The sequence below is a fragment of the Mobula hypostoma genome, chromosome 31, assembly GCF_963921235.1.
Source record: "Mobula hypostoma chromosome 31, sMobHyp1.1, whole genome shotgun sequence".
NCBI classification, from domain to species: Eukaryota; Metazoa; Chordata; class Chondrichthyes; order Myliobatiformes; family Myliobatidae; genus Mobula; species Mobula hypostoma.
Window position 1 is genome coordinate 2,835,784 of NC_086127.1, and position 13,933 is coordinate 2,849,716.

The 13,933-nt window shown below is 47.7% G+C and overlaps 1 protein-coding gene across 1 annotated transcript in view; it reads right to left on the reverse strand.

Moving 5' to 3' along the window:
* Positions 1–8,397: 8,397 nt before the first annotated feature.
* The window catches only part of zfp91 (ZFP91 zinc finger protein, atypical E3 ubiquitin ligase), a 121,804-nt gene continuing 116,268 nt past the window's right edge, over positions 8,398–13,933 (reverse strand). Inside the window, exon 12 of the mRNA XM_063036731.1 lies at positions 8,398–9,704. Coding sequence (XP_062892801.1) covers positions 9,491–9,704 — 214 coding nt within the window. The 3' untranslated portion in view covers positions 8,398–9,490. The remainder of the gene's footprint in view (positions 9,705–13,933) is intronic.

The window sequence follows — 13,933 nt, forward strand, 5'->3', positions numbered from 1 at the left end:
ATGTCGGTACCTCCAGCTGAACTTTGTCTTGTTCTGTGTTTTCCTCCTAGCCGTCAGTCTGTGGTTTTGTATTGCCATGTGCTCTTGTTTGTTTCCATGTCCCATGTGCTCCTGTCCCCGCTCCTGCTCTACTCCAGCCCCTGGATTACTGAGTACTCCGTCTCTCACCTGTTCCCCATTATTACCTGTTTCGCTGCCGCTTCTGTCTCCTTGTGCTCCACCTATCATCCGCCTCTCTGTATATTGCTCGGTGTGTTTCAGTCCCGTGTTTTCACCTGTTTGTTGCCAGATTGTGCCAGTGACTTTTCCTGAGCCTTTCTTTCCAGCATTCCTATCTGTAGTCTGTCCGTCCGAATATCGACTCTCCCTGTTTCCAGATTCTGGTTTTTGGATCTCTCTGGATGTTTGTGATCTCTGCCCGAACTTTGACGCCAACTTTGTTCGCACCTCGGGGGTGAATTCTCAATTACTCAATTCTCAAAAACTCAATTAATATCACTGTGTGCACAGTACTGGGTCTGAATAGCTTTCCAATAGCTGACGGGCTTTAATGAGTCAAACAAAAGATGTCCCTTCAGAACGAAATCCCCACCCCCACCCCCTCCCCGGAGGGTCTCGGCCCGAAACGGTGACTGTTTACTCCTTTCCATAGATGCCGCCTGGCCTGCTGAGTTCCTCCGGCCTTTTGTGCGTGTTGCTCGGGCTTTAACGAGACGAGCGCCTGTGGTGGCTCCGGCCGCCTCCTCGCTGGAGCTTAGAAGAATGAGCGGGGTGGGGTGTCTCATTAAAGCCCCCGAGGAACGAACACGAACGCGAACGCGCGCACACACACACACACACACACACACTCAGCAGACCAGGCAGTATCAGGAAGGTGGATTGGGAGATCAGGAGTGTTCAGCTGTTGGGTGAGAGGTCATGAGTTGAGGGTGAAAGGTGAAATGCTTAAGGGGAACATGGTGGGGGGTTAGGGGAGGAAGTTTCTTCACTCGGAGTGAGGAACGAGGTGCCAGGAGACGTGGTGGGTGCGGGATCGGACCCGGGGGTACGTTCTTTCGAGGCTCTTGGATCTTGTGCCGCATGGGGGTGGGGTGGGAAACGATAGAGTGTCCGGGGTGACGTAGTAACTTAATTATTTAGAGAGACAGCACCACTGAGGTTCCTTCGGGTTGTTATAGCCGAGGGTGTTAATGGGGGGTTAAGTTCCCGCTACCTGTTAAATGCTCCCAATGGCGTGCGCCTCAAACAGCCTCTGACACCCAAACCCAGATTCCTGGCCTTCGCCTGTGGCTTAGCTCCTGAGCCCGAGGGTACTGTTTCCCCACTGACGGGAGAAGGGGCAAAGGCGGGACGCCGGCGCCTTAAAGCCAGTCGCTTCGGGCAGATGGGGCTCCTCAGCCGCGGCTGGCAGTTCATCCAGCAGAAGAGAAAATCTGATCTCCACCGGCTGTCCTCCCCTGAACCATAAGTACTACTTTTGGGGGAGACCCTGGGGGAAGCAACAGTGGAAGAGGATGGCAGCAGTGATAAGGGACCCTATAGTTGGGTGGGGGGGCGGCGGTCAGAGAGGCGATGTTGTGGACGCAGGAAAGAAACGCGGATGGTAGTTTGCCTCCCAAGTGCCAGGGTCCGGGATGCTTCTGATCGCGTCCAAGATATCCTGAAGTGGAAAGGACAACAGCCAGAGGTCGTTGTACATATTTGTACCAACGTCATAAGTAGGAAAAGGCAGGAGGTCCTGAAAACAGACAACAGGGAGTTCGGAAGGAAGTTGAGGAGCAGGACCTCTAAGGTTGTAATCTCGGGATTACTGCCTGTGCCACGTGACAGTGAGTATGGGAATAGATTGATGTGGAGATTTCTGGATCATTGGGACGTCTCCTGGGGCAGGTGTGACCTGTACAAAGAGGACGGGTTGCACTTGAATCTGAGGGGGACCAATATCCTGGCGGAGAGGTTTGCTCAGGCTATTGGGGAGAGTTTAAACGAGAATTTCTGGGGGGTGGGAACCGAACTGAAGCGACGGAGGAAAGGAAGGTTGGCTCACAAATAGAGAAAGCTTGGAGACCGTGGGGAAGGGAGGATAGGCAGGTGATGGAGAAGGTACGCGCTTTGTCCGATGGACTAAGATGCGTCTATTTTAATGCAAAGTATTACGAATAAAGCGGATGAGCTCTGAGCGTGGATCAGTACTTGGAGCTATGATTGTGTGGCCGTTACAGAGACTTGGATGGCTCGGGCTCAGGACTGGTTATTTAGAGTGCCGGGTTTTATATGTTTCAGAAAGGACAGGGAGGGAGGTAAAAGAGGTGGGGGGCGTGGCACTGTTGATCAGAGATAGTGTCACGGCTGCAGAGTAGTAAGTCATGGAGGGGTTGTCTACGGAGTCTCTGTGGGTGGAAGGTAGGAATAAGAAGCGGTCAATAACTCTACTGGGTGTTTTTATAAGGCTAGAGGGAAAGAGATTAAGAATGAAATTAAGAGAGGCAGAAGGGACCATGAGAAGGCCTTGGCGGACAGGATTAAGCAAAACCCCGAAGGCATTCTGCAAGATTGTGAAGAGCAAGAGGATAGGACGTGAAAGAATAGAACCAATCAAGTGTGACAGTGGAAAAGTGTGTATGGAACCGGAGGAGATAGCAGAGGTACTTAATGAATACTTTGCTTCAGTATTCACTACAGAAAAGGATCTTGGCGATTGTAGGGATGACTTGTAGCGGACTGAAAAGCTTGAGCATTTAGATATTAAGGAAGAGGATGTGCTGGAGTTTTTGGAAAGCATTAAGTTGGATAATAAGTCACCGGGACTGGATGGAATGTACCCTAGGCTACTGTGGGAAGCGAGGGAGGAGATTGCTGAGCCTCCGGCAGCCCATTCCACGCACTCAGCACGCTCTGCGTAAAAAACTTACCCCTGACATCTCCTCTGTACCTGCTTCCAAGCACCTCAAAGCTATGCCCTCTCATGCTAGCCATTCCAGCCCTGGGAAAAAGCCTCTGACTATCCACACGATCAATGCCTCTCATCATCTTGTACACCTCCATCAGGTCACCTCTCACCCTCCGTCGCTCCAAGGAGAAAAGGCTAAGTTCACTCAACCTATTCTCATAAGACATGCTCCCCAATCCAGGCAACATCCTTGCAAATCTCCTCTGCACTCTCTCTACAGTATCCACCTTCCTTCCTGTAGTGAGGTGACCAGAACTGAGCACAGTACTCCAAGTGGGGTCTGACCAGGGTCCTGTATTGCTGCAACATTATCTCTCGGCTCCTAAACCCAATCCCACGATTGATGAAGGCCAATGCACCGTATGCCTTCTCAACCTCATTGAAATGTCCTGGTAGAGCGGGTGTGGACGGGGTGCTCCCTCTAGTGGCTGAGTCGGGAACGAGATGACACCCTCTCAGAATAGAAGGACGTCCCTTTACAACGGAGATGAAGGCCAATTTCTTTGGCCAGAGTGTATCTGTGGAATTCATTACCACAGGCAGCCGTGGAGGCAGAGTCGTTCAGCATATTTAAAAGGGAGTTCGAGAGGAACTCGGTCAGCAAGTGCATAAAAATATTACAGAGGGGGTTTCAGAGCAGACTTGATGGGCCAAACAGGCTGATTCTGGCCCTCAGTATTGCGGTCTCTCAGTTCCAGCAGACGGCTGCTCATCTGCCCCTCAGCAGGGGACACAGCTCAGGTGCGTGAGAGGTATTGAAGGTCGGGATAAGGTTTAGACCTGCGGAGAAGGCGGGCGACGTCGCCGGAAAAGGAAATTGGGGTGGACCCAGGCCGGGAGCCAGTTCCGAATTCGGGAAAGGAGGAGTGAGGGTGATCTCCCAGGCAGTGTGAAAACCAACTGCAGTCTCTTCTCCCAATGGAAGAGAGAAAGGTTAGCGGAGACCGACGGGCAGTGTGTGTGTGTGTGGGGGGGGGTGTGCTCACACATGGCAGCAGACGCTCCCTGGGGGTAAGGCAGGAGGAAGCGAGCAGGTGTGTAGAGGACAGAGTGTAGGTACAGGGAGTTTCCAAAGACAGGCACGCTCAGAATACCAGACACTGCAGGGACAGGCGGACAGGTCAATGGGCACGCTCAGAACACCAGGAACTCTCAGCGGGTACGGGCAAAGGGACAACACTCCGAACACCAAGCCGTCTCAGTGGGTACAGGCAGATAAAGGGAACAGACAGTCAGAACACCAGGCACTGTCAGTGGGTACAGGCAAAGGGAACACACACACTCAGAACACCAGGCAGTCTCAATGGGTACCGGCAGAGGGACAACACTCCGAACACCAGGCCGTCTCAGTGGGTACAGGCAAAGGGAACACACACACTCAGAACACCAGGCAATCTCAAGTGGGTACAGGTAACAAATGGAACAGTGGGTACAGGCAAGGAGAGCAGACTCAGAACACCAGACAATCTCAGTGGGTACAGGCAAACAAAGGGGGCAGTTAGACTCAGGACACCAGGCACTCAAAATGGATACAGGCAGACCACGGGAAGAGACACACTCAGAACAGCAGGCACTCACAGTGGGTACAGGCAGTGTGCAGACACAGTCAGAACAACAGGAAATTAATAAGGTATTCTTGGATTTTTTTACTCTACCCTTTATAAATCTGGTTTTCCTGACTATTGTGGAACTACTTTTATGAATAGATTCTTACAAAGATTGAATATACCCAAAATTTCTATTCAAGATATGGATACATCAGATGCGCCTATTAAACGACAGGAAATAGCAAGGGCTATATCCTCGGCTATATCCTCTTTCCAATCAGGTAAAGCTCCGGGACCCGATGGATTTACAGCAGAATTTTTAAAGACTTTTACTGGAATACTTACACCTCATTTATGCCAAATTTTCATTGATTCTATATCCCCTGGAACACTTCCCAAAACTTTCTATGAGGCATCAATTTCATTAATTCCCAAAAAAGAATAAGATTTATCTGAATGTGCCTCTTTCAGACCAATTTCCTTATTAAATGTGGATTCTAAAATTCTTTATAAGATTTTGGCCAACAGGCTCGAGAATATTTTACCTAAGGTTATTTCTAAGGATCAAACTGGATTTATTAAGAATAGATATTCATATTTTAATATTCAGAGATTATTGAACATTATTCATTCTTCTCCATCTAAAGACTCCGAATGTGTTGTTTCTATTGATACAGAGAAAGCCTTTGATAGGGTAGAGTGGTCTTATTTATTCGAGGTTTTAGAAATATTTAATTTTGGTCCAGGTTTTATTTCCTGGATTAAGCTGATCTATCAAGCTCCTATGGCGACAGTTATAACTAACAATCAAAAATCTCCTTATTTTGGGCTGTACGGAGGTACCCAGCATGGTCGTCCCCTTAGTCCACTATTATTCAACCTGGCTTTAGAACCTCTTTCTATTGCTCTTTGGGACTCTAATAATGTTCAAGGTATTAAGAGAGGAGATAAAGTGCAGAAGGTTTTGTTGTATGCAGATGACTTGCTAGTTTATATTTCAGATCCTAAGAAATCTATTCCTTCTATGTTATCTATATTTTCTGAATTTCGTTTTTCTGGATACAAATTAAATTTGCACAAAAGTGAGTTATTTCCTATTAATAACTACTTGGATCAATGTGATCAAATTCCTTTTAGCATTGCTAAAAATAACTACTTACCTTGGTATTAAAATTACCAAAAATTTTAAGGACCTGTATAAATATAACTTACTTCCATTAATTGAATACACGCAACAAATACTTTCAAAATGGTCTCCCCTGTGACATTATCATTAATTGGTCGAATTAATGCTATTAAAATATTGTTACCGTAGTTCTTATATGTATTTCAAGCACTCCCTTCTTTTGTTCCTGAACTGTTCTTTTTTTTTGATAGAACAGACTGTAAAATTTTATCTTATATTTGGAATAATAAAAATCCTAGATTGAGTAAACCTCTTGCAGAAATTTTAAAAGGCATGCCAAATTTTAGAATGTATTACTGAGCAATTAATATTCGATATATTTCATTTTGGATTCATTATTCAGACATACGATTGTCCTTTATAGGTGGATTTGGAGAAAAACTCGGTGAAGGGGTATTCTTTGGGCCCTTTACTGGGAGCTCCTTTTCCTTTTTTGCTAAGATTGGTAGTCGAGACCTCAATTCCATTATTAAACATACATTAAGAATTTTGTTTCAGTTTCGTAGATTTTTTGATAACTTTCTTTCTAGTAAAATCCATCTTAATTATTTTCTTAAACCATCAATCAGACCTCTTTAATTTGGAAAACCAAAGGAATAATAACTTTGTTAGACTTGTTTATAGGGGATTGCTTAATGTCTTTCACTCAGTTAGTGGACAAATATGACTTACCAATGCACAGTTCTTTTAGATATTTATCAATTAGGAATTTTTTACATAGTTTACTTCCAAAATTTCCCTCTGCTTATTCACTCAATATGATAGATACTCTTTTTCAGGTTAAACCATTTCAAAAAGGACTGATAGCTATAATTTATAAATGGCTATTAAATTTGTGAAAGGTATCTAACGATAAAATTAAATGTGCGTGGGAATTGGAATTTCGAGAGTCACTTTCAGATAATCAATGGGATAAAATTTTTCATTTGGTAAATACTTCATCTATTTGTGCCTGTCACTCCTTGATACAGTTCATGGTAGTACATCGGGCACATACAGTGGCATGCAAAAGTTTGGGCACCCCTGGTCAAAATTTCTGTTACTGTGAATAGCTAAGCGAGTAAAAGATGAACTGATTTCCAAAAGGCATAAAGTTGAAGATGACACATTCCTTTAACATTTTAAGCAATAAAACTTTTTTTATTTCCATCTTTTACAGTTTCAAAATAACAAAAAAGGAAAAGGGCTTGAAGCAAAAGTCTGGGCACCCTGCATGGTCAGTACGTAGTAACACCCCCTTTGGTAAGTATCACAGCTTGTAAATGCTTTCCGTAGCCAGCTAAGAGTATTCCAATTCTCGTCAGGAGGATTTTCGCCCATTCTTCCTTGCAAAAGTCTTCAAGTTCTGTGAGATTCACAGGCCGTCTTGCATGCACTGCTCTTTTGAGGTCTATCCACAGATTTTCGGTGATGTTTCGGTCAGGGGACTGTGAGGGCCATGGCAAAACCTTCAGCTTGAGCCTCTTGAGGTAGTCCATTGTGGATTTTGAGGTGTGTTTTGTATCATTACCCTGTTGTAGAAGCCATCCTCTTTTCATCTTCAGCATTCTTACAGAAGCTATGATGTTTGCTTCCAGAATTTGCTGGTATTTAATTGAATTCATTCTTCCCTCTACCAGTAAATGTTCTCCGTGCCACTGGCTGCAACACAAGCCCAAAGCATGATCGATCCACCCCCGTGCTTAACAGTTGGAGAGGGGTTCTTTTCATGAAATTCTGCACCCTTTTTTCTCCAAACATACCTTTGCTCATTGCAGTCAAAATGTTCCATTCAAAAGGTTCAAAGGAACATCTAAACAAGCCTGATGCATTTTGGAAACAAGTCTTGTGGACTGACGAAGTCGTTATGCCTTTTGGAAATCAGCTAATCTTACTTGCTTAGCTATTCACAGTAAGAAGAAATATCGAAATTTTGAACAGTGGAGCCCAAACTTTTGCATGCCACTGTATGTCAAAGGATAAATTAGCCCGTATTTTTCCCAATATTAATCCTATTTGTGACAGGTGTCATATTGAGGTGGCTACTTTAACTCATATGTTTTGGTCTTGTATCAAGATGGATAATTTTTGGAAAGATGTCTTTAAAACTTTATCAAAAGACTTGAATTTCGACCTACAACTGAATTTAATCACAGCAATTTTTGGGATAATTCCACCGGAAGCAGGATATATTCCTATTTTTGCTGAACGGATGATAGCTTTTACAACTTTATTGGCTAGGAGAGCCATTTTGCTTAAATGGAAGCACTCTAATCCACCTACTATTTTTTATTGGTTTACCTCCATTACGTCCTGTGTAAGTTTAGAGAAAATAAAAAGTCGGACATTTGATACATCCTTTAAATTTGAAGAAACCTGGCGACCTTTTATTCAATATTTTCATATGGCTTGATTTATTGCCCTTCCAGTTACTTTCTCGAAACTTTGGATTTGATCATTAAGTTTCTCTCTTTTCTTGCTTTTACTCTCAGTATGGGCTGCCCAGTCTCTTTTTTTTTCTCTTTTGCTTTTCCTAAATTTTTTGTTTTCGTTTATAGTGAATAGTGTTTTTTTTAATGTATATAAAATTATAAAAGTTTCTTTTTTCTCTTTATGAAATGATAAGAGAATCGATTATCTTATTTTTTTATTATATACTATTAGAATAATACCATGTATGATCTTGACAATGTTTATTTTACCTTTTATATGTATTGTTATCGATATAGATATTTGAGATAATGCTCCTCGTTTGTATATATGTACATTTTTTAAATTAATAAAAAGATTGATAAAGAAAGAAAGAGAACGAGCACCGCTCACCCGCCCTCGGAGGGGAGCAAGCTGACCCCGAGCCCCCGGAAACCCAGCCACACGCACGGGCAGACGGAGATAGAGAGAGAGAGAGCGAGGCCACGGCTCACTGCGAGATCACCCAGCCCCCGGGGCCCCTCCCGGTCTGCAGAAAGACAACGCGTTGGAAGAAAATACTGTGTTTATTGCTCTCTGTTTTCAGTTTTAATAGTTATTTATACAGATTTATTCAACTAAACAGTGCTCACGGTGGAGTCTATGGTTTCTTCTATGTAATCCAGTAACTTAGAATTGTAACAAGACCCTGTCACCACCAGCTCAACACTACTTACAACAGCCACACCCATCACTGCCCGTCCGAGGGGAGGGTTGGGCTACAGGTATTTACAGTTCAGTACAACCCACAGGGGGTGAAAAAGCGAGCGCCTCGCCCACACCCCGCCTACATTCAGGGCCCCCAAGGCCCACCCCGCACCCCCCTCCCCTGCAGCACTCTGCTTTGCTCTCGCCCGCCCCTGCGTCGCGCGTCCCGGTCTCGAGGGAGGCTGGGGTGGGGATGGCGGTGGGAGTGCGTGCATGGGGGGGGGTGTGGCGCCCTCCCTCTGGCGAGCTGAGACGAGGGAGCATCCCACGCACATGCCGAGCACCCTCTGAGGAGACGAGCGGGCGCACTAAACACCTCCCCCCCCCAACACCTACCAACCCCCCGCGCCGGAGGACGGGTGCGCTCACATAAATAACCCACCCCCTCACCTACAACACACGAACACATGCCCCCGCACACGCACTCCACCCTGTGGGCCAACAAAGCTGTTTCCGCCCCCTCGCGCTCTCTCCCTCTGATGTTCCTCCTCCCCGCTCCCCCCCCGACCCCGCCTGCTCCCCCCTCCTCTCCACTGACCAGGGAGGGAGGGGAGAGGAGGGGGGGGGAGAAGGGCGGACGGGCACTTGCCGGGGTGACTACCCGCAGCCCTGTTGTTTTGGGGGTGGGTAGAGGGAGGTTGGGGGTGGACTCTAGGACTGCACGATCTCCGAGTTCTCGGCCAGCGCCTCAGCGATGACCAGCTCTGGGTGGGACTTGCTCTTGTGGGCCACCACGCTGTCCTTCTTCTCGAACTTCTTGCCGCAGACGTTGCAGGAGAACTGGTAGTTGGCATCGGCATCGTGCTTCTTCATGTGCCAGTTCAGCGAGGCCTTCTGTCGGCAGGTGAAGCCGCAGATCTCGCACCTGGGGGGGGGGGGAGAGAGAGACAAGACCGGTTTCTCCGACTCCGTTGGCTTGCGGGCGAGATTCCCCGTCTATCGGCCGTCGCAAAACGACAAGCTCACTGCCACCGGGACGAGGCCGCGCCTGGGCTGGAGGGGCAACACCCCGTGGTGTTCGGGAAGCCTCCAGCCCGGGCACCGATTTCACCGACACCCCGCGGTACCTTCGCCGCGTGCCCTGCCACCTCGTTGTCCGTTCTCCCGTCCCTCCGTCCCCGGACTCACTCGGCCCATCACCTCCCTGTCTTTCTTCAGTCCTTTACCCCTTCCAGCAATCTCACTCCCCAGGGTTTAACCTCACACACTCACCCCACACCACCAACCTCACCCTGACCGGCTCTCACCCATCATGAGAAATGGGAGCAGGAGTCGGCCACCAGGATCTGATCTGGCCACGGACTCAGCTCCACCTACCTGCCTCTTCCCCATAATGCTTAATTTCCCTGCTGTGCAAAAATCTATCCAACCCTGTCTTAAATATATTTACTAAGGTAGCCCCCACTGCTTCATTGGGCAAAGAATTCCACAGGTTCACCACCCTCTGGGAAAAGCAGTTCCTCCTCATCTCCGTCCTAAATCTGTTTGCCCCAATCTTGAGGCCGTGTCCCCTAGTTCTAGTCTCAGCTACCAGTGGAAAAAAACTTCCCTGCCTCTATCTTATCCATGCCTTCCATAATTTTATATGTTTCTATAAGATCTCCTCCTCTCATCACTCTGAATTCCAGAGAGTATAGTCCCAGACAAGTCAATCTCTCCTCATAGTCTAACCCCCTCATCTCTGGAATCAACCTGGTGAACCTCCTCCGCACCGCCTCCAAAGCCAGTCTATCCTTCCTCAAGTATGGAGACCAGAACTGCACACAGTACTCCAGGTGCGGCCTCACCGGTACCCTGTACAGTTCCAGCATCACCTCCCTGCTCTTGAATTCAATCCCTCCGGCAGTGAAGGCCAGCGTGAGAAATAGGAGCAGGAGTCGGCCATCCGGCCCATCGAGCCTGCCCCGCCGTTCAATAAGATCATGGCTGATCTGACCACAGACTCATCTCCATCTACCTGCCTTTTCTCCGTAACCCTTAATTCCCCAACTGTGCAAAAATCTATCCAACCTTGTCTTAAATATATTTACTGAGGCAGCCTCCCACTGCTATCACCGTCCACCCCCCACCTCCTTATTCTGGCTTCTTCCTCACCCCCCCCCCCCATCCTTTCCAGCCCTGGCGGAGGGGTTCTCGGCCCAAAACGCTGACTCGTTTACTCCTCTCCGTGGGTGTCGCCTGACTTGCCGAGCAGCCCGGCATCCGGTGTGCGTCAGAGGTGAGGGTGCTGCTCAGTCAGTTCAGAAGCCGGGGTGGGGGGGGGGGGAGCACAAGGTGTAACGTGGACCGTAGAAACGCACATTAAAGGTCATCCTGCTACTCGAGTTAAACACACACACACACACACACACATTATACTGCTGTCTGGTCGGTTGGCCAATATTTATATATACCCCTATCGTGCAAAAATCTATCCAACCTTGTCGTAAATATATTTACTGTGGCAGCCTCCACTGCGATCATCTTCCACTGTACTTCCTTCCCTCTGCCCCCACCCCTTCCAACCTATCTGTCCTACTCTCTCTCTCTCTCCAACAGTATCTGTCTCATCTCCTGTTCCTGGTTTAATATTACTACGTCTGGTTGGTTGGCCAGCACCTGATTTATATAGATACATGAGGGGTGATTGATAAGTTCGTGGGGTAAGGAAGAAGGAGTCAACTTTAGAAAACCTAGCACATTTATTTTTCCGCCATGTACACACTTAGCCCAGCGGTCGTGGAGCATACGGATCCTGTCTTTGTAGAGGTCGGCGTCTTGGACCTCCAGAAAGTGGTCCACGGCAGGGATGGTTGATAAGTTTGTGGCCTAAGGTAGAAGGAGATGAGTTATTAACTTCAAACTTTCTGCATTTTCACTCTAAGTGGTATATCTCATCTTCTCCTATCTAAGGCCACGAACTTATCAATCATCCCTGCTGTGGACCACCTGGAGGTCCAAGACGCTCTCGTGACATGTGCGTGCAGTTCAACTCTTTGAGTGATTATGCAGAAAGTTTGAAGTTGACAACTCATCTCCTTCTACCCTGGGCCATGAACTCATCAATCACCCCATGCTGTGGACCACTTCTGCAAAGAAGGGACCTGTATGCTCCATGACCGCTGGACTAAGTGTGTATGTGTAGGAGGGGACAGTGTTGAAAAATAAATGTGTTCGGTTTTGTAAAATTGACTCCTTTTACCTTAGCCCAGGAACTTATCAATCACCCCTCGTATTTATCCAGAGTATAGTAACATTGGACCAGGAGCTGAAGAAAGGGATCGTAATTGTCCTGTCGGAAGGTCTCAGCCCGAGGCGACGGCTGCCTGCCTGGCCTGCTGAGACCCTCGAGTGGGGGGGGGGGGGGAGTGTGTGTGTGTGTGTGTGTGTGTCTCTCGGATTTCCAGCGTCCGCAGGTTTCCTCACTCGCGGAAGCAATAGTCGCAGATGTGGCAATCCCGAGCGACGGCAACGTCAGGAACAAAGAATACGAGAAGCTGGGGAAGTGCCAGGGCTCGAAGGAGCAGATGTGACGGCAGCTGAAGGTCAAAGCCAGAGGAATCCCAGTGGCGATCGGAGCACACTTGGGGCTGTGGCGCCTGGGCTGGGATGGCGGCTCCAACAGAGCCTGGGAACAACCTACGAGATCTCAGTCTAGCAGAGCACCCTGCTGGGAACAGCAAGGGATACGGCACCGGACCCTCTGGTAGAGGGTCCGAGATTGAGGGAAAAATACACACGCACACTGCAACATAGTTAAAGTCTGTCCCGAGCCTCAGGCTCATCAGGCCGCTGCTCACGCCGGTTTCCCTGGCATGAAGCGACTGAGAGTACGAGACTCCCCCCCGCACCTCCCCCGGATAGGACGCCAGTCTATCGCGAGGTTCACCCCCAGCAGTTTTGCCGGTACCCATTCTCAGCTGGGTGGACTGGAGCAGTGTGTGATTAAGTGCCTTGCTCAAGGACACAACGCACTGAGACTTGGCCGAGGCTCCAACTCGCGACCTTCAGATCGCTAGTCCAGCACCCTAACCACTTGGCCACACGCGCCATACACACCACAACGTAAGGGGTGAGAAAACTAAAAAGAGATAGCAGGCTACTGCAGGAAATCAGAGAGATAGCAGGCAACTGCAGGAAACATAAAGTTGTGGTGGTAGGGGATTTTAATTTTCCATACATTGATTAGGACTCCCATACTGTTAGGGGTCTAGATGGTTTAGAGTTTGTAAAATGTGTTCAGGAAAGTTTTCCAAATCAATATATAGAGGGACCAACTAGAGGGGATGCAATATTGGATCTCCTGTTAGGAAACGAATTAGGTCAAGTGACGGAAGACTGTGTAGGGGAGCACTTTGGTTCCAGTGAGCATAACGCCATTAGTTTCAATTTGATCATGGACAAGGATAGATCTGGTCCTAGGGTTGAGGTTCTGAACTGGAAGAAGGCCAAATTTGAAGAAATGAGAAAGGCTCTAAAAAGCGTGGATTGGGACAGGTTGTTCTCCGGCAAAGATGTGATTGGTAGGTGGGAAGCCTTCAAAGGGGAAATTTTGAGAGTGCAGAGTTTGTATGTTCCTGTCAGGATTAAAGGCAAATTGAATAGGAATAAGGAACCTTGGTTCTCAAGGGATATTGCAACTCTGATAAAGAAGAAGAGGGAGTTGTATGAAATGTATAGGAAACAGGGAGTAAATCAGGTGCTTGAGGAGTATAAGAAGTGCAAGAAACTACTTAAGAAAGTAATCAGGAGGGTTAAAACAAGACATGAGGTTGCCTTGGCAGTCAAAGTGAAGGATAATCCAAAGAGCTTTTACAGGTATATTAAGAGTAAAAGGATTGTAAGGGATAAAATTGGTCCTCTTGAGCAGCGGTCCCCAACCACCGGGCCGTGGACCGGTACCGGGCCGCGAGGAAGCGATATGATTTGGTCAGCTGCACCTTTCCTCATTCCCTGTCACGGCCACTGATCAGCCATTACGCAGGCGAGGTCATGACCCGCGCGTCATCCGTGTCAGGGCGGGAAGGCGATCAGCTCCTCGAGCTTGCAAATGACGACGGGCTGAAAAGTATGTTTGACATAACATCTCTGTCGGCATTTTGGATCAAAGTCAAG